At 36.2% G+C, this 20,170-nt stretch overlaps 1 protein-coding gene across 4 annotated transcripts in view; it reads right to left on the minus strand.

The window, feature by feature from the left end:
* The window catches only part of NUP98 (nucleoporin 98 and 96 precursor), a 118,341-nt gene that overhangs the window by 52,057 nt on the left and 46,114 nt on the right, over window positions 1-20,170 (minus strand). For all 4 annotated transcript variants that reach the window (XM_038568780.1, XM_038568779.1, XM_038568777.1 and 1 more), the window contains exons 13-18: window positions 17,843-17,976; window positions 15,055-15,242; window positions 5,169-5,285; window positions 4,702-5,000; window positions 1,922-2,035; window positions 699-837 (exon numbers count right to left, since the gene is read on the minus strand). In XM_038568780.1, the coding sequence (XP_038424708.1) occupies window positions 699-837; window positions 1,922-2,035; window positions 4,702-5,000; window positions 5,169-5,285; window positions 15,055-15,242; window positions 17,843-17,976 (991 nt within the window). The remainder of the gene's footprint in view (window positions 1-698; window positions 838-1,921; window positions 2,036-4,701; window positions 5,001-5,168; window positions 5,286-15,054; window positions 15,243-17,842; window positions 17,977-20,170) is intronic.

Below are 20,170 nucleotides of genomic sequence, written 5' to 3' on the forward strand. Positions count from 1 at the left end.
AGGGAGCCCGATGTGGGACTCGATCCTGGGACTCCAGGATCAGGCCCCGGGCCGAAGGCAGGCACCAAACTGCTGAGCCACCTGGGCTGCCCTCAAATGTATTTTGAAGATATTTACGTCCGTATTCATCAAGGACATTGATCTATAATTTTATCGTAGTTTTGTCGTCTAGCTTTAGAAACAGGGTAATGCGCTCTCTTTTTTGAACGCATTTCAGAACTGATAATAATTCTTTAAATGTTTGGTAGACTTCAACAGTGAAGTCATCTGGTCAAAGGCTTTTGATTTGGGGGGTTGATTTTTTAAATTATAATTCAATTTCCTTATTGTAGGGGTATTCTGAATTTTTATTTGTTCATGATTCAATCTTGGTAGGTTGTGAACATAAATTAATTATTTTTTCCAAATAGGTATCAGAAGCTAGTTTCTCAAACTAAAGTACAGGGAAAGAATTAAAAATGGTCATAGCAAATATAAGGAAAAAAGTACTATTAAAATGTGTTTTTGGAAAATAACAGTTGGACCTGATATTATTGAAAAGAAGTCAAAAAGTCCTAGTGTAGCACTTATAATTTATACATTTAAATTAGAGAAATAATCATCACATAAATCAAAAAAGCAAGTTGAAGAAAAATATACATAATGTGAAAAGAATTTTGTGATTAGATTATTTTCTAAATATGTAAGTAAATCCATACCTATTTAGCCCTTCACCCACAGGCGGTTTTTGGTTATCATCTAAGTAGACAATCACTTCTTTCCTTCGAATATGCACAATATCATCCAAATTTAGATTTGTCAAATTCACATCTCCTTCAAAATAGATTGAACCATAACCTGTAAGTCAAAGCAAATAGTTAACAACTCTTCCTGTACAGAGGGCAAATAACCTCTTTTAAACCTCCAATGACTAAATACTCAGAAGAAGCAAGCAACTTTAAACATTAATCAGTATTTTTATTTAAAAAATTTGTTTAAAGATTTCATTTTTTAAAAAGATTTTATTTACTTATTTGACACAGAGAAAAAGCACAAGCACGGGGAGCATCAGGCAAAGGGAGAAGAAGCAGCAGGCTCCCCACAGAGCAGGGAGCCCAATGCAGGTCTCAATCCCAGGACCCTGGGAACATGACCTGAGCTGAGGCAAACTTTTAACCAACTGAGCCACCCAGCTGCCTCTGAAGATTTCCTTTTTGTAAGTAATCTCTACATCTAACATGAGGCTTGAACTCACAATCTCAAAAAAGAAAGAATCATATGCCCTACAAACTGAGTCAGTCAGGGGCCCCTAAACATTAATCAGTATTTTAAATTACTGAGTACTACCATCAATGGGTTATATCATCCATAGTATGTATCAGGGGGTGACAGCAAATACAGTTACCAGGTTTAACACTTCTACAGCACTTAATCTTTTTTTTTTTTTTTTACAGCACTTAATCTTAAAACAGTCTTTTAAAACCTCTTCCAAGTATCTGTACTACTGCTACATATATAATCCTTACTTAGTACCTAAGTTTGCAGAATGAGTTACAATACCTGAGAACCCTTTTTAAAATACAGTATAGCAAGATGAGATTTTTTCCCCAAGAAAACTGTATCTGTATGAACATAATAATATGAAGTTGAACCTAAATATTATTCATCTCTTACTACTCAATTTTCTCTTAGCATTTTTTTGTCATTTATAGTATTTTGTTTAATTGTAGAAAACTGCAAATAGTTACCAAAGAATGTTATGTGGTCCTAGTCTCATCTTGTTACTTGTCAATCCAAGTGTCTACTATCCAGATCAAGGTGGATCCAAACAGAAAAAAACAAAAAAAAAGGATTCAACTATCAAAGGCTTCTTTTACTTAATTACAAAAATAAGGTGCAGACCTTTGGCTTAAACACTACAAACTCCTAAGCTCACACTTACCTTTACGACCAATAGTGAAGTCAGAGACAATGCACTCTCCTTTTTCATTGGTAATTTTAGCAAGGTCATCCATCGATGGAATAGTATAGTAACCGACCTTGGTGAGAACAATGCCTATGACAAAAGAAACAGAAAATGTACTATGTATTGTAATTATCCTTACATAATAAGAATTTTCATAGTATCTATTTCACTTTTTCATTTTTAAAAAGAGTAACTGTCAAAATAATCTGAAATAATCAATACCTAAATTAAATAAAGAGGAAATATATAGAAATAAGGCATTTCTCCAAACTGGTTTTCTAAGAAACATTATTCCTAGGAGAAACCGAGTTTTCTTTTTTTTTTTTTTTAATTTTATTTATTTATTGATGAGAGACACAGAGAGAGGGGCAGAGACATAGGCAGAGGGAGAAGCAGGCTCCCTGTGGGGAACCTGACATGGGACTTGATCCCAGGACTCCAGGACCACAACCTGAGCCAAAGGCACCACTGAGCGACCCAGGTGCTCCTGAAACTGTTTTCTTTTTTTTTTTTTTTTTAAGATTTTATTTATTTATTCATGACAGTCACACAGAGAGAGAGGGAGAGACATAGGCAGAGGGAGAAGCAGGCTCCATGCAGGGAGCCCGATGTGGGATTCGATCCCGGGTCTCCAGGATCGCGCCCTGGGCCAAAGGCAGGTGCCAAACCGCTGCGCCACCCAGGGATCCCTGAAACTGTTTTCTAAAGAAAGGTTCCTAGTCAAGTTAGGTTTGAGAAATACACACGATTGTATGTCACAGGCTCTAAGAACTTGCAAAATAATTAAGTCGAATAATCAAATCTTAATCCAAACTTAACCACAGAACCTTTTTTTTTTCTTTTAAATGTTATTTATTTATTCATGAGAGACATACAAAGAGAGAGAGAGAAAGGCAGAGACACAGGTAGAGGGAGAAGCAGGCTCCATGCAGGGAACGCAACGTGGGACTCGATCCCAGGTCTCCAGGATCCTGCCCTGGGCTGAAGGTGGCGCTAAACCAATGAGCCACTGGGGCTGCCCAGAACCTTCTTTTCATACAGCACTCGTTAACATACTTCATTACGAAAGGCATTCCATAAAATGTATTCTGAGGAAAGGCTTATTTAATGCATTTTTCTTTTATTCTATACAAAACCCAACATGGAAAGAACCTGCCTTGATTACAAAGTAATTCAGTGATAGAGGCAAAGCTGTAACTCCAAACTCATCTTTCTTTTTTGTTTTTTTAAAGATTTATTTATTTTAGAGAAAGAAAGAAAGTATGAGTGTAAGAAGGGCAAAGGGAGAGACAGAATCCCAAGCAGACTCCCCATTGAACACAGAACCTAACTCGGGGCTCAATCCTATGACCCTGAGATCATGACCTGATCTGAAATCAATAGTTGGATGCTTAACCAGCTAAGCCACCCAGGCACCCTGGCAATGGAATTTTAAATTGAAAAGTGACAAATAAGGTCAATGAGAAAACTAAGAACAATAAAAAAATTTAGACTGGGTATTTGAAAATAGATGTAGTATCATAATAAATTTGTGTAGATACACACACACAAATATAGATACTTGGATTCTTAACATGAAAATATAAATTTGTTCCCTTAGGGCACTAAGTGGCCAGAAGATATATATGAAGGCAACAAGATAATTACAGAAAAACTTCAGACACTTCAAGAGTAACTATAAAACAACCCAAATGTTCACTAACAGAGATTAGATAAACCAAGTATGGCATACATTTATAATGGACTATTATTCAGCAATAAGAAAGAATGAACCAGGACATCTGGGTGGCTCAGTGGTTGAGTGACTGCCTTTGGTTGGGGGCATGATCCTAGGGTCTTGGGATCGAGTCCCACATTGGTCTCCCTGCAGGGAGCCTGCCTCTCCCTCTGCCTATGTCTCTCTCTGTCTCTCATAATTCATTGAAATAAACTTAAGACCTGTGTCCTTCACTACATATACATTATATCTTGGTTAAAAAAAAAAAAAAAAAAAAGAATGTGATTACATTCATGAAAACCCAAATAAGATATGTCAACACAGAAAAAGACAAGCCAAGTGCCTGACCAGCTCAGGTGGTGGAAAATGTAACTCTTGATCTCAGGGTTAAGTTTGGGCCTCACACTGGGTGTAGAGATTACTTGAGAATGAATGAATGAGTGAATGAATGAATGAATAAATTTAAAAATGCAAGTTTTAAGTGACCAATCGACATACTATAATCTTGTAGTTTATATTATGTGTTTCATGGATTCATTGGGAAAAAAACTAAGCAGTTCACTGTTGAGGAGAAAAAAAGCAAAGCACAGAACTGAGGTAATAATAATTAACCAGAGCAACTGATACCATTTGAATGCCTATACATTTCAGGCATTATGGTTTATATACTAATCTAATTGAAACCTCAAAAACCTTATATGATAATTATCAGTATTATTTTAATTAAAAAGCTAATAAGCAATCTATCTGAGTTTATAAAGCTAGGTAAAGTATAACGATAGTCTCTCTGGCTATAAAATTTGGGATCTTTATACCAGGATAACTAATGACATGAATTTTAACCACTCCAAAGGCAGAAAAAGTATGTGAATTAGGAATCAAAGCGTAAGTGAATAGTGTTTAAATGTTACCATCTATAAACATAATAAAATCATTTAAGATCTCTGGTAGCTGACTTCCACTAAATTGAGTATCTGTGACAAATAAGAGGTGTCAAATGACTGGTAAAAGATTACCCATGTACCAATCTGAATCTGACCTGCTGGATGCATATGGTAAGTATTATTTTCTATTTCTTCTCGGTCATCCTGAAGTGACTCCTCATGAAAAGAGGTCTCTTCACTGCTTCCTTCCAGCCCATTTCGCAAAGCAGCACGCATGTTTAATGCAACAATAGTATCATCCACACTGCTACTGCTGTTGTGTTTATTTCCAGCACTCTCTGGGGTTTGAGGAATGGGTTTGGCAATAGGGTTAGTATAAAAACGTGACACAAGAGAATCATCATCTCCATCCTGCTGATGGTTGTCTTCGACAGGTTTGCTCAGGAAGCTGAATCTGAAAAGGTAGAAAAGAAACAGTATCTCAGTCCTTTATAACAATGATAACAGCCAACCCTCACTAAATCTTTACTGAGTGATTGGCACCATTCTAGGTGCTCGAAATCCCTTCAAAGTGAGAACAGGGCTCTCTACCAGAAACAACTCGAAACAAAATTTGGTTTACCTCTCCCCATTTTCCGGATAATCAGATGGTGAAGCTAGATCTTCTGAGTCACGATTAACAGGAGAGAAGAGATTGCTATTGTTAAGGTTTTTCAAAACCAACTTCTTAATGCTCTTCCTATAAATAGAGACCAAAAGAGGAAAAAAAAAAATTTCAGGTACACATAATTACATCACAAGCATTATCTTAAAAACTAGAGTCAAAAAGAACATTCTTGTTCAGCTCTTACGTATCTAAAAATTACCTAACAAGTCAATTCACAATGTTTAATACATAACCAGAACCTAAGGTCTCAAATATATTATACTATGGCATTTGAAAGAATAAGCTAAACACATTTAAAATAAAGTGGGAAATCTCCTTGAGGACATTCTTCTCTGAACCCTGAGCACTTTATCCAAATACTTATTTAACCCATCACACTATGTCTTGTATTTCAATTATTTCTGTGTATGTCTTCTCTCTTTAAACATTTTCTTCCTTTTTTGACAGTAAGGATTCACGACTGTCTCCTCACAGAACCTGACATGCTGCCTTGAAGAAAATAGGAAGGATACATTTGCTGACTAAATAAGATTTCTTTTTAAAGATGACAAAAAGAGGGGCAGCCCGGGTGGCTCAGCGGTTTAGCGCTGCCTTCAGCCCAGGGCATGATCCTGGAGACCCAGGATCTAGTCCCAGGTCAGGCTCGCTGCATGGAGCCTGCTTCTCCCTCTGCCTGTGTCTCTGCCTCTCTCTCTCTGTCTCTCATGAATAAATAAATAAAATCTTAAAAAAAAATAATAAAGATGACAAAAAAAAAAAAACCAAAACAGGACCGAAAAACCCTGAGAGCCAATAATGCAAATAATTGCAAATACCTTAAAATTTCAGGTGTGCATACAGCAGATTTATTTAAGACAAGAACCTCTATCGTATATAAGCTTCAAACAGAAGAAACAGAGATCATCTTATCTTACTCAACCTCCACTTAAAAACCCCCTGGATTAATTCATGTGCCCAATCCTTCTTTCATAAACAAACTACAATGGGTGATGAAGTCAGTTAAGCATCTGACTTTTGATTTTGGCTTGGGTCCTGATATCAAGGTCTTGAGATTGAGCCCTGTGTCAAGCTCTCCACCCAGCTTGGAGTCTGCCTGGGACTCTCTCTCCCTCTCCCTCTGCCCCTCTCCGCTGCATGTGCTCCTTCTCTCTCAAATAAATAGATACATCTTTTAAAATAATTAATTAATTAGTTAATTAACAAGTAGTAGACCACTCTTGTATATTTATTTCTAATCTCAACAACTGAGTTATGGTTAATCATCAGTAGCATTTGTTACAAACACACATATGCTAGTTATACTCATTATAATCATGTAATATTTATTAAATTAGCCAATGAAATAAGCACTTGACAGTAAGGAATTAGTATTTCTGTGAAAATTAAAACTTGCTTTCCTATCAATGACGGACTGGGTAATGCAAACCGATCCTCCTAGGACTAGGAGGAGCCAGAGCTCTCAAACTAGGAGAGCCAGAGCTCTCTATAAAGCAAACAAAATAGTAAAAAAAGATTGAGCCAGCACTAAGGGGCACTGGCACAGGGGCATGTCTGTTATTTAGGGTTGCTTTTCTCCTGGGGGCTTTTCTGATTCTAAGAGGAAGGTTAAGGGGCGCCTAGGTGGCTTCATCGGTTAAGTGTCTGCATTTGGCTCAAGTCATGATCCCATGGTCCTGGAATTGAGCCCTACCTCTGACTCCCTGCTCAGTGGGGAGACTGCTTCTGCATCTGCCCTTTTCCCCCGCTCATACTTTCTCTTTTTCAAATAAATACACAAAACCTTTAAAAAAAAATAAGAGGAAGGTTATGAAGTTGATGGTATGCTTGACAGTCTTCATGGACTAGAGAGACAGACACTGGAGCCTAGAGCCACCAAGAGGTTAAGGGCACTAGTGAATGCCACTTGCTCTGTGTTGGGACCTGGAAAAACTCTACTCCTCAAGTTTAGAGAGAACTAAAAGTAAAAAACATAAAATCACAAGTTTAGCTTTGATTCTATCATCAAGCACCTATCATAAAAAAGCAAAAATTCTCTTAAAAGTCAGTATCATCTTTGACCTCTATTGCCACAGTTTTGAGAATATATTAACAGACATAAAATAATTTTTAAAAAGACACAGAGACACAAAATATTTCTTCAAAGAAGATAAATGGCCAATAAGCAAATGATAAGATGTTCAACATTATTAGTCATAAAGGAAAGAAATACCTCATAGAAAGAGATATCTCATAAAGCATGAGATACCACTTCACACCCACTAGGGTGGCTGTTATAAGCAAACAAAAGAAAAAATACTAGGTGCTGACAAGAAAATGGAGAACATGGAAACATGCATTACTGTTGGGAATGTAAAATGGTGCAACTGTTACAGGAAAACAGTTGACAGTTCCTCAAAGGTTAAACATAGGATTTATGTATGACCAAACAATTCTAATCATAGATATATACCCAAAATAACTGAAAATAGGGAGTCAAACAGATACTCGTACATCATGGGATCCCTGGATGGTTCAGCGGTTTAGTGCCTGTCTTCAGACCAGCGCATGATCCTGGAGTCCCGGGATCAAGTCCCACATCAGGCCCTATATGGAGCCTGCTTCGCCCTCTGCCTGTGTCTCTGCCCGCCCCCTCTGTGTCTCTCATGAATAAATAAAATCTTAAAAAAAAAAAAAAAAAAAAAAAAAAAAAAAAAAAAAAAAAAAAAAAAAAAAAAAAAAAAAAAAAACCTCGTACATCGATGTTCATGATGGCACTATCCAGGTAGCTAAAAGGTAGAAACAATCCAAACATCCACCAACAGATGAATAGATAAACAAAATGTATTATCCATAAAATAGAGTATTATTCAAGCTCAAAAAGTGAAGTTTTTGTTTTTTTAAGATTTCATTTATTTATTTGAGAGACAGAGAGTGTGTACTCACGTAGGCACAGGTGGACAGAGAGAAAGGGAGAAGCAGACTCCCTGCGAGAAGGTAGCCTGACTTGGGGCTCAATCCCAGGACTGGGATCATGACCTGAGCCAAAGGCAGATGCTTAACAAACTGAGCCACCTAGGTGCCCCTGATTTTAATCATTTTTATGTATATTTCATCACAATAAGAATTATTAAGTTTTAAAAACCCTTAGGTAAAATACAAGTGATTCAGTCATAGATATGTAAAGACTGTTAAATATTAAAATGGATAAATTTAGGAAAACTGTAGATGCATTCATTTTTTATGATATTGGAAGGAAATAAAGTAATCAAAATATCCAAACATAAACACAAAAGAGGAAAAAATCAGTATGAATATAGAAGACTTAAATGATTAGCAAGCTTGTTCTAATTCAAGATCACCATACCCAACAATTGTAAAATACATACTTTTTTCAAGTACATATATGGAATATTTATGAAAACTAGCCATACGTTGAACCATTAAAAGCCCTAAGTTTCTAAGAATCAAAATCACCTGGAGTACCTTTTTTGCACATAAGCAGGAAATCATGAACAAAATGATCACTTAAAAAATCTCCATGTTAAGAATTTACACTCTCATATAACCCAAGGCACTGCCATAAAAATCAGAAAGCATTTTTACTATCATATATAATTATCATCTGAATAATAAGGGTACTCCATATCAAAATTTAGAAAATACAAATACAGTTGCACTAAAGGAAAATTTATATCTTTAAATGCATTACCTGGAAAGAAGGAAAGTTGAAATATCAAAAAAACTGAGCATCCACTTAGACAAAGGACAGAAAGGTAAACACCAAGAAAAGGGGAGGTGGAAGAGGAAGAACTAAAAACAAAATAAATGCTAGTGAAAATATAAATAAAATTAAAAATTAGTAGAACAGAAAACAATCACAGAATCAGGAGCATCAATAAAAGCCAGATGTTAGTTCTTTGAAATCACCAATAAAATGGTAGATTCCTAACCAGATTGAGAAAATAGGCAAAAAAAAAAAAAAACAAAAAAAAAACAACCCTTGTCACAAATGAAAATGGGGCATCTCCACAGATTCTACTGAAATGAAACAGGATACTTTTTTAACAACTTTATGCCAATAAATTTAAAATTTTAGTTAGCTGGACAAATTTATAAAAATATGACTTACCAAAAGTTACTCAAAAAAATAAAAAAGCTCACTAGCCTTATAACTTCTATATAAATTAGTAAGAAAAAAAACAAAAACAGATTTAAGCTTTATTACAAATATGACTTCACACTCATATATCTTCACTGGCACCCTACATTTAATGAAAACCAAAAACCAAAAAAAAAAAAAAAAAAAAAAGGCCTATCTTACATAAAATCTTCCAGAAAACAGAAAAAGAAAATACTCCCCAATTTGTTTATAAGGTCAGCAGTTTTAAACTTTATACCAAAGCCACACAAGAAAGGAACATTCCGGCCAATCTAAGTTATGAACAGAATGGCAGAAAATCCTGAACAAAATCTTACACAGTGAATCCTAACGAGGTAGGAAGTTACCATAACCAAACACTAACAGAGCCTGTGTGGAAAGAACTTAGGGGGAAAAAAAAAGAACTTAGGAGCAACTTAAAAGGGCCTCTGCCAGCCAGAGATGGGACAACTTGGCAATCATAAAAAACACGAGTTCCAACAGACTGAAGCACAGAGATCAGAGTGGGGGATTGATTAAATTTTTCACATGAAGAATATACTTCCAACTATAAGACAAGGAACAAAACAAAAACTGTGCCAGGCAAAAGTAAACAGGATTACGATCAGAAATACCAAGTTAGACAGTTACAAGAAACAGAAATATAGCAACACTAATGTGGGAAAGCAAAACTATAAGACCTCAAAGACTAGATTTATTTCAACAATGAATACCTCATCATGTAAAAATAAATAACAGAATCAAGTGTATTTTGCCATAGTTGTATCAATATCCTCAACTGGCTTATAGGAATATAGCCATAAAGGTATACAGGAATAGAATTGACTTTTATATATTGAACTTGTATCTCACAAACCTTGCTACATTAGTTCATAACTGACATACAGTAAATTGCACATACTAAATTGTACAATTTGATAAGCTCTGACATCTGTATACACCAGTGAAACCATGATCACAAACCAAAAAATCAACATAGCCATTATACTGAAAAGTTTCCTCATACTCCTTGGTATGAACCTTCAAAAATAGATCTCCTTTCTACCATTGCCAGACAATGACTTTTGCATTTTCTAATATTTTATGTAAGTGGGGGGAAAAAAAAACCCTAATTTTGTAAATGCATTCAGTCAAGTAAGTCATGTTTGAAACAAACATCCAAAAGAAAACTGGAAAATAAAATTTTATTCACCTAAAAAAAATAGGCATATTTAAAACCAGAGACACAGCAAAATATTCCCTACAACAGTCCTCCCTATCCCTCTTCAGTTTATTCATATACTTATTTTTAAAGTAATCTCTATGCCCAATGTGGGGGGCTCAAACTCACAACCCAGAGACATAGAGTAGCATGCTCTACTGACTCAGCCAGTCAGGTGCCCCCCGTCTTCAGTTTAAATTACACACCCTCAGAGCAGCTTTCCTTCCTCATTCTCTATTAGTTTCCCCTACAGCGGCAATCTCTACTACTCCTTTTTGTCACTTGTCTCACTCATGATTACTGTCAACATCTCTCTTCCCTCATAGACTGTGAATTCAGTGATGGAGGATGTATCTTGTTCCTAGCTGCATTCTCAGTGGCTGCCACACCTGGCATTTAGTAGTTACTTGATAAATGTTTGTTAAATGAAGGGATGAATAGATGAATTAAAGATTTTCAAATCTGCCATTCAGAATAAATAAAATTACTGTCCTGCTCTATAGTCACTTTCCTCCAACTGGTATGAACAGGCAAAAGGAAAAAGTTATAGCATCGATAAGGTTCTCACACTGTCAATCTACCAAATTCATCTTTCAGGGCAGACAGAGTACACTGTTCTAGTGGTAGCCATACTTATAAAGTCCTTCATGAATCCTTTACCCTCTGTGGTATTATATGGCATCTGTTTACAGAGCTATAAAGTGGTAGCCATTTCTTTTTTTTTTTAATTAAAACTTTTTTTTTAAGATTTTATTTATCTATTCATGAGAGACAGAGAGAGAGAGAGAGAGAGAGAGAGAAAGGGGCAGAGACACAGGCAAAGAGAGAAGCAGACTCCACGCAGGGAGCCTGATGTGGGACTCAATTCTGGGACTCCATTCCGGCCCTGGACTGAAGGCAGTGCTAAACCTCTGAGCCACCTGGGCTGCCTGCCATTTCCTTTAGATTTAAATAAGTTAAGATTAAATTCTAGATTCTAACAACTCAATCATGGAAAGCTGACAGCATAAACTGGAAAGACCTTTACAATCTCCATCCCCTCTTATCCCTTGGCTTAGATGATCTTGATCTCCATCTCCAAGGCCCTCCCTCCTGTAACTGGGATTCTATACTACTATTTAGCTCCTCTTATGGTTCCAGATGCATTCAGATGTTCAACATTTATTGATTACTTATTATGTAACAGGAACTATTTCAGGCACTTTACATAACAGAAAAAACAAGGGTACCTACTTATATAGAGCTTATATTCTAGGGGGAAAAATACAAAAAAATAAATTATACATTAGAAGGTATGAGAAAACAAAGAAAAGAAGGATAATAAGAACGTGGGGAATGCAGACGAGAAAAAAGATGAGTGCAATTTTAAATAGACTGGTCAGAATAGTCTTTGTTGAGGGAACACGTGAGTAAATAGTGAGGATTACCTATATGGATTTATGGGGAGAAGTGTTTCATGCAAAGAGAACAAGTATGGCAAAGATTAAAAGGCAACAGCATGCCTTTACTGTGCTAACAGTGCCAAGAAAGTAGTAACATTAAAGTGGAGTAAACATCAGAGAGAGTACTAGATATCTTCGTGAGGTAAAGGAACGTCAGATCTTACAGCACCTTACACACCATTGTAAGGAATTTGGCTTTTAGTCTGAGTAAAATATGAACCACTGCAGAGTTTTGGACAGATGATATGATATGATTTCCACTTCAAACAGATTACTGTACCTATATTCAGAATAGAACACAAAAGGGTAAGAGTAAAGCTGAAAGATCAGGAGGCTATTATAATAATTCATTCAAGAGATGATGATGCCTTTGTGGGGCACCTGGCTGGTTTAGCTGATGAAGCATGCAACTTTTGATCTCAGGGTTGTGAGTCTGGGCCTCATGTGTAGAGATTACTTAAAAATGAAATTTAGGGGACATCTGGGTAGCTCAGCTGCTGGATGTCTGTCTTCCGCTCAAGGCTCAGGCTTCCTGCATCTGGGGATCGAGTCACACACATCAGGCTCCCTGAGAGGAGCCCGTTTCTCCCTCTGTCTATGTCTCTGCCCCTCTCCCTGTATCTCTCATGAATAAATAAAACCTTAAAATAAAATAAAATCTTAGAAAAACAACAACAAAAAAGACAATGATGGCTTGGATCAGGGTGGTCAGTAGTAGTTAAAAGTGGTAAACTGGTCAGATGTTAGGTAAATTTTGAAGGTTTAACAAAGATTTCACTGATGGTTTAGATGTGGGACATATGAAAGAAGTCAAGGATGATTCCAAAGTTTTTGGCCTAAATAACTAGAATGATGGAAATGCAGTTATCTGAGATAGGGAAGGCTTTGAATGGAACAGGTCTGAGGTAGACAATGAGTTCAGTGTTGGCCATATTAATTTTGAATTAAGTATCTTTTAGACATCTAAGTGGAAATGTTGAGTAGGGCTGGATATAAAAATCTGGAGTTTGGGAGAGAAATCTGGGGTGGAGATAAAAGGTTGGGAATCATCAGACTATAAATAACATATAGAGCTATGAAACTAAATTAAATCACTCTGGGAGACAGTAAAGAAAATGTGATCAACTCAGGGCATTCCAATTTTAAGAGGCTGGGAAGAAGAGGAACCAGCAAAGGAGACAGAAGGAACAACCAGTAAGGTAGGAAGAAAACTAGGAAAGTATGGGGTTCCTGGAAGCCAATTAAAGAATCCAAGAAGGAGAGATGAACTCCAAAATATTTCTGATCAATGGCAGAAGTGGACGCCAAGAAGGGGATATAGGTGGTATTATCGGTAAAATGTATACCTCCCCAACCTAATCCTTTCTGTGCCAAACAAACTGCTAAATGCTAGGACGTAAACATAAATAATACACTGTCCCTCCCTTTAAAATAATCCAATTATGTGCTAAGAAATGTATAAAATTGGACTTTGTTTTTTCTGAACCAGCAGTCCACCGTATATATATGTATTTTTAAAGATTTTATTTACTTATTGGAGGGAGGGAGAAAGAGTGCAGGAGTGAGCTGGAGAACACTCTGAAGTAGACTGTGTAGAGCCCAATATGGGGCTGAATCCCACGACTGAGAGATCATGACCTGAGCTGAAACCAAGAGTCAGCTGCCTAACTGACCACCCAGGTGCCCCCACCATATTTTTAAGGAAAGAAAGAGTCATGCTTTTTTAACTTAGTAACATTCAGAAATAAAGAGCTGTAAAGGATGAATCACCATTTTTCCCCCACAACTTAAAAAAAAAAAAAAAAAAAAAAGAAAGAAAGAAAGAAAGAAAACAAAACCACACTTTTTTTTTTTTTTTTAATTTACTTATTTATTTGAGAGAGAGAGAGAGTGCAGAACAAACACGAGGGCATAGTGGGAGGGAAGAGCAGAGGGAGAGGGAGAAGCAGGCTCCTTCCTGAGCAGGAAGCCTGATACGGGGCTTGATCCCAAAGCCTGGGATTACAACCTGAGTGGAAGACAGATGTTTGACTGAGCCACCAAGACTCGCTAAGGCCAAGCTTTTCTGATTAGAAAGTATCTGCTGTTTAAAAAGCCTATGTCTGTAGGTCTAGCTATGTATCTAGAAAAATAACGCAGAAATGAATGCTCTGAAATTATATCTCCAAATGTTAATTATTGTTAACAGTTTGGTGTATATTTTTCTTCATTCCCCCCCGTGTATATATTAAGAGTATAGGGCATATTTGCTCTAGTGCATAATTTAAGTGTAATTTTAAATGTTTACCAACTCTTCTACATACTTTGTGTACTTTTTCCTGTGTAATTATTATTGGTTCAATACCTGCATGTACGGGAATATAAAAATATGTAGAGGGATTCTTCTTAATTGGTTTGGCCAATTTAAGTTTTAAGAAAAAAGTGTCTCCTACTTAAAATTATGTAAGCCCTAAAATCTTAAAATAAAACAAAAACATATGAATCAAAATATTTTTATGTTAACCATGGTTAATACCTGGTGAATAATCAGGCCACTTTTATTATTTGTAATATTCTCTATTTTTCAAATTAAAAACGGGGTGCCTGGGTGGCTCAGTTAAGTGTCTGACTTTTGGTTTTGGCTCAGGTCATGACCTCATGGGTCACCAGGACTGAGCCTTGTGTCAAGCCCCTCAGAAGAGTTGGGCAATGTACTACTCAGTGGAGAGTCTGCTTGAAGATTCTCTTCCTCTGGGGGCACCTGGGTGGCATCTGCCTTTGGCTCAGGTCATAATCCCAGCACCCTGGAATCAAGTCCCACATTGGGCTCCCTCCTCTGTGGGGAGTCTGCTTCCCCCTCTCCCTTAACCCCTCTATGCTGCTTGTATGCTCTCAAATAAATAAAATCTTTAAAAAAACAAAAAGATTCTCTCCCCCTCTGCCCCCTTTCTCACTTGTGTGAGTTGCGCTAATAGATAAATCTTTAAAAAAACAAAAAACAAATAAAACTAAACTTACAACATTCATACTATATTTAAATTAATATTTATATTTAACTTATGTTAACAAAAATAAACTCACTTGGGCATGAATGCTCCATTGGCTAAGGATGGCTCATCATCATCCAGCCCATCAAAGAGATGTGACTTGGCTGTGCCTGTTGTTTGTAAAGCCTTTGGTCGAACTCTGGTGGCAGGGCGGGGTGTTAGTTTATAATGAGTGGGTGTAGTGAGAGCCTTCTGGGCTGCTGGATTTGTTGGTTTCAATCTCTGAAAAACAAAAGCATCAAGGAAAGTTCTCATTTAACTCATATGCATTATTCGGCCTTAAAAAAAAAACAAACAAAAACACATTAAGAACAGAGTTCAAATATCTCTGCCATTTACCCAGGTAGATACTGTTTATTTTTCAACTCAACCAAAAATCTTATGCTTCAATATAAACTGAAATCTACCTTTGAATTTGTATTCAACTTCTGTGCAATCTAAATCATGCTGAAAAAATGATATTAGCTTGCATTTATTCAGCATTAGTTAAACGTTGATAACTGCCATGAGTCAAAAACTAAGTACTGGCAATAAAAATAATAAAATCACTTTCCCTGGTATTTGAGGAAATTACAAGTTAGTAGAAGAGAGACACAACTAATGAAAACTTCAGGTGGGAGGCAGCCCGGGTGGCTCAGCTCAGCGGTTTAGCGCCGCCTTCAGCCCAGGGCCTGATCCTGGAGACCTGGGATCAAGTCCCACGCTGGGCTCCCTGCATGGAGCCTGCTTCTCCCTCTGCCTATGTCTCTGCCTCTCCCTCTCTGTGTCTCTCATGAATAAATTAATTAAAAAAAAAGAAAAGAAAACTTCAGGTGGATTTTGATGGCACCTTTAGTATGATTCTATAGCATCTGCAGGATGTTACACATTTGTTTTCCTAAACATTATACATGGGATCATATAACCACTTGAAACAACAATGTCTAACACATAAACCCTGACATAGTTTATGTTTCTCTTTACAGTGCAGACTGTTTAGACTTTAGCAACAATGAACCTTTCTAGATCTTTTTTGTGATCCTTCACAATCGTGTGCCATTGCTTGGAATGTCTTGACCTAGAACTACCAACTTCGCCTCACATACTCAAAAAAAGTTAAATGTTACCTCTTTTGCAAAAGCCTTATCACACTCATCCAAGAATCTACACTCTTCCTTAACATTATATTCAACATTTTAACTCATACAATACAGGGAATTTTAGTGTATTTACTAAGTTGGGCAAGAATCACCATGTTCTAAGTCCAGAACATTCCCCTCACTTCAAAAAAAGAAATATTGTGCCTCCCAATTCCACTCCTTACCAGCAGGCACACACACAAATATACTTTGTCTCAAAAAATTTGCCTATTCTGGGCATTTTATATAAATGGAGTTATGTGGCCTCCTATGTCTGACTTCTTTCACCCAGCATAATGTTTCCAAGGTTCACTCACATTGTATGTAGCATGTATCAGTACTTATTTCCTTTTTACGACTGAATGATATCTGAATATCTCATCGTATAGATATACAACATTTTGTTTCTCGATTATCAGCTGATGGGCTATTTTATTACTGTATTTACTGTATTGAAATTGGGTAAATTTGAACACCTTAAGAGATCTAATCTTCCTCACTAAATAAATAGCAAACACTTAGAAGATAAATTCTTGTTTTCACTTTGTATCCTTGGTACTGAACACAGTGACTAGCACATACTCAGGCCTCTAATTATACTATACAAGTAACACATAATTTTCTTTTCTTTTTTTTTTTTTTAAGTAGGCTCCACACCCAGCATGGAGCCCAACATGGGACTTGAACTCACAACCCTGAGATCAAGAGTCAGATGTTTAACTGACCAAGCCACTCAGATGCCACACACATAATTTTCATTTAAGCACAACTTACATTTAAAAGCATGTTATAGGGGCACTTGACAGGATGAGCACTGGGTGTTATTCTGTATGTTGGTAAATTGAACACCAATAAAAAATTTATTTAAAAAAATAAATAAATAAAACTAAGATAACATTGTGTGTCATATACTCAAATTTTAAACATTTTAGTAAATAGTTTCATTTTCTTCAAAAAAAGAATAAATAAATAAAAGCATGTCATAAAGCACTTAATTCCTATCTTACTTCTCATTATATCTAGTTATAGAGTTAATTCAAATACCAGCTGAAGGAGAAATGCGATGACATGAATAACTCAGTAGTAACATCTATAGACGGCCTTACTATGAACTAGGTATGCATTATCTCATTTAATTCTCAACACTAAAGAGTATTACTATTCCCATTTTACAGATGAAGAAACACATTCAGAGGCAAAAATATATGCTCAAGGTCTCAGACTATACACGGCAACATGAGGATTAAACACACCAAAGACTACTTTTAACCCACACCACTGTGAGTAGAAAATCGTTTCTTTGACATTAGTGCATAAAAGATTAAGAAAAGGTTAACTATAGAAACCAGAAGAAACGATATTGATGTGCCACTTAAGAGCATTATGATTTTAGGAAAATTAGCCTCTCTGAGCCTTAGATTGGCTCAACTATAAAATTGGAATAATAATATATGCCTTATTTCAGGGCTGTTGAAAAGCCAGCTCTCACCTCCAGTCTAGTGTTTATTTCACTGTTTGTCATGCTGCCTTCTAGATACAGCAAACATAACTTACCTCCTGGCCCATTGAAAAGATAAGTAATGTGTCTTAAAAACTTAATTACAACTAACTTTGCTTAGGCTATTTAAGAAGTTACATACTGCTCATTTTGTTTCTCCTGATCTGAAAAATAAACGTTACAAAAGTAAAGTTCTTTAAGTTTACCTCTTCTTTCTTCTTAGGGTCTGACATGGGATTCCGGAACAGAGGAGAGTCTCCGAAAGGTGAGTATGTTAGACTATTGATGTGCTGTTGCAGAACAGCTTGCTGGGCAGCAGAAGCATTAGGATCTGTCAAAGCTTTTTGAAAAAAAGAAAAGAGAAAGCAAGATGTCAGTCCAAGGATCCAATGCAATTACAGCAAGAAAACATAGAATCATTTGGGAAAGGTTTTTAAAATGTTCAGATTCACTACATGGCATTATTGGTGGGGAGTACAAGAGCAAACTGTGAAAGAAATCAACAATCAAATAAACTAATGGCTCAAAGATATGAAGAGGCACTTCATTTCGTAAGAGCCAACACACAAAGATTTTTACTTAGGTGTTCTCTGTCACGAATAATCAATAAAATGTAATTTAAAACAACCTGGAAGAAGTATTTTATGCATATCTCATTATCTATCAGTGCCACAGCTGTATGAAAAGAATTATAGTCTTGGACTTCTAGAAACATTATAAATTGGTTTTTACTCAACAGAAATAATATGACAGTACATAAAACAAGTTCTGTTTCTGTATTTTTTAACCTACTCATTTCAATCATGGAAATTTAACCCAAGGGTTTAAAATAGAAACAAAGAGAAGTTTGTTAAGTATTCAATAAATACTATTTGTAATTGTTACGACTTGGAAACAACCATATCCAACATTAACAGTTGTAAAAATCATGATACATCAACATGGTGAGTTAAGCGGTTATTAAAAATAACAATGTGTTTCTCTGTAGAAATCAGGAAATATCATTGATTTAATTTAATAAGTAAAAATTCCAGGGGCGCCTGGGTTGCTAAGTAGTTGAGTGCCTGCCTTTGGCTCAGGTCGAGATCCCAGGGTCCAGGGATCGAGTCCCGCATTGGGCTCCCCGTGGGGAGCCTGCTTCTTCTCTATGCCTATATCTCTGCCTCTATGTCTCTCATGAATAAATAAATAAAACCTTTAAAAATAATAAGTAAAAATTCCAGAATAAAAAATATTCAAAGATAATCAAAGAATAATCAAAGAAGAAACTGGCATACAAAAAATAAAAATGGCTGTTAAGGTTTCCTTATATGTTTACTATTTATATTTAATATTCTTATTACATTCAAGTAAAAATTGAAAGAAAAAATAAACCCTGATTAGTCTAATTTTCTTTTAAATTTAAAAACATGTCATTAGTCACAGAGAATTTAGGGAACAGACAAGGAATGATGATGGTCTGTAATTACATTCAATAAAAAGAAAACAAGAAAACCCACACAACCACCTACATTGTACCTTGAAGAAACTTCTTTGGAAAATATTTCCAAAAATAATGATAAAAAAAAATCAGATCATACTTGTTATTTCAGAGATAAATACTTTTCCTTTATAAGTGTTTAAAATAAGGATAACACCAAAATATAAATAAGATAATCCACGTTAAAGGAGTCCCACAAACAAAACATTTAGAAAATTTTAATACTCATAAGGGGGGAAAAAAACGTAACAGCAGCAGTAATAACAAAACAAGAACACACACACCTAAAGCTAAATCAATAAAAAAGGGATAAATCCACTCTTTTCAAATTATGCTTTCTTAAAATTAGACATACTAATACTAAAACAATGGATGCTAATATATAAGGAGAAAGTGCAAGTTTGCTCAAGATGGTGAAAATCAGAGATGTTGATTTAAAGAGCATATAGCAAATCATCTGTATTCAGAAAGTTCCTAAACCAATTTAAGACTATCAGTGAGTGGGCAGCTCGGGTGGCTCAGCGGTTTAGCACCACCTTTAGCCCAGGGTGTGATCCAGGAGACCCAGGATCGAGTCCCACGTTGGGCTCCCTGTGTGGAGCCTGCTTCTCCCTCTGCCAGTGTCTCTCCTCTCTCTCTCTGTGTGTCTTTCATGAATAATAAATAAAATCTTAAAAAAAAAAAAAAACGTAAGAAAAGTAGTTTCTGTTACAGAGTAAGTACCACACAGTAACTGCATAATGTTATTCTGTGGACTATTCAAGGAGACTCAAGAAAACCTGGATGTTTTTTAAGAATGCTAGTCGTCCATTACTTGACAGGCAATTATGCATTAAAAGTAACACTGACTTGGGGGAGCCCAGGTGGCTCAACGGTTCAGTGCCGCCTTCAGCCCAGGGCGTGACCCTGGATAAAGTCCCATGTCCGGCTCCCTGCATGGAGCCTGTTTCTCCCTCTGCCTATCTCTGCATCTCTCTCACATGAATGAGTAAATAAAAATCTTAAAAAAAAAAAAAACACTGACCTGCACCATCTGATCCGATCATTAATTAGT

Source organism: Canis lupus, chromosome 21 (assembly GCF_011100685.1).
Source record: "Canis lupus familiaris isolate Mischka breed German Shepherd chromosome 21, alternate assembly UU_Cfam_GSD_1.0, whole genome shotgun sequence".
NCBI classification, from domain to species: domain Eukaryota; kingdom Metazoa; phylum Chordata; class Mammalia; order Carnivora; family Canidae; genus Canis; species Canis lupus.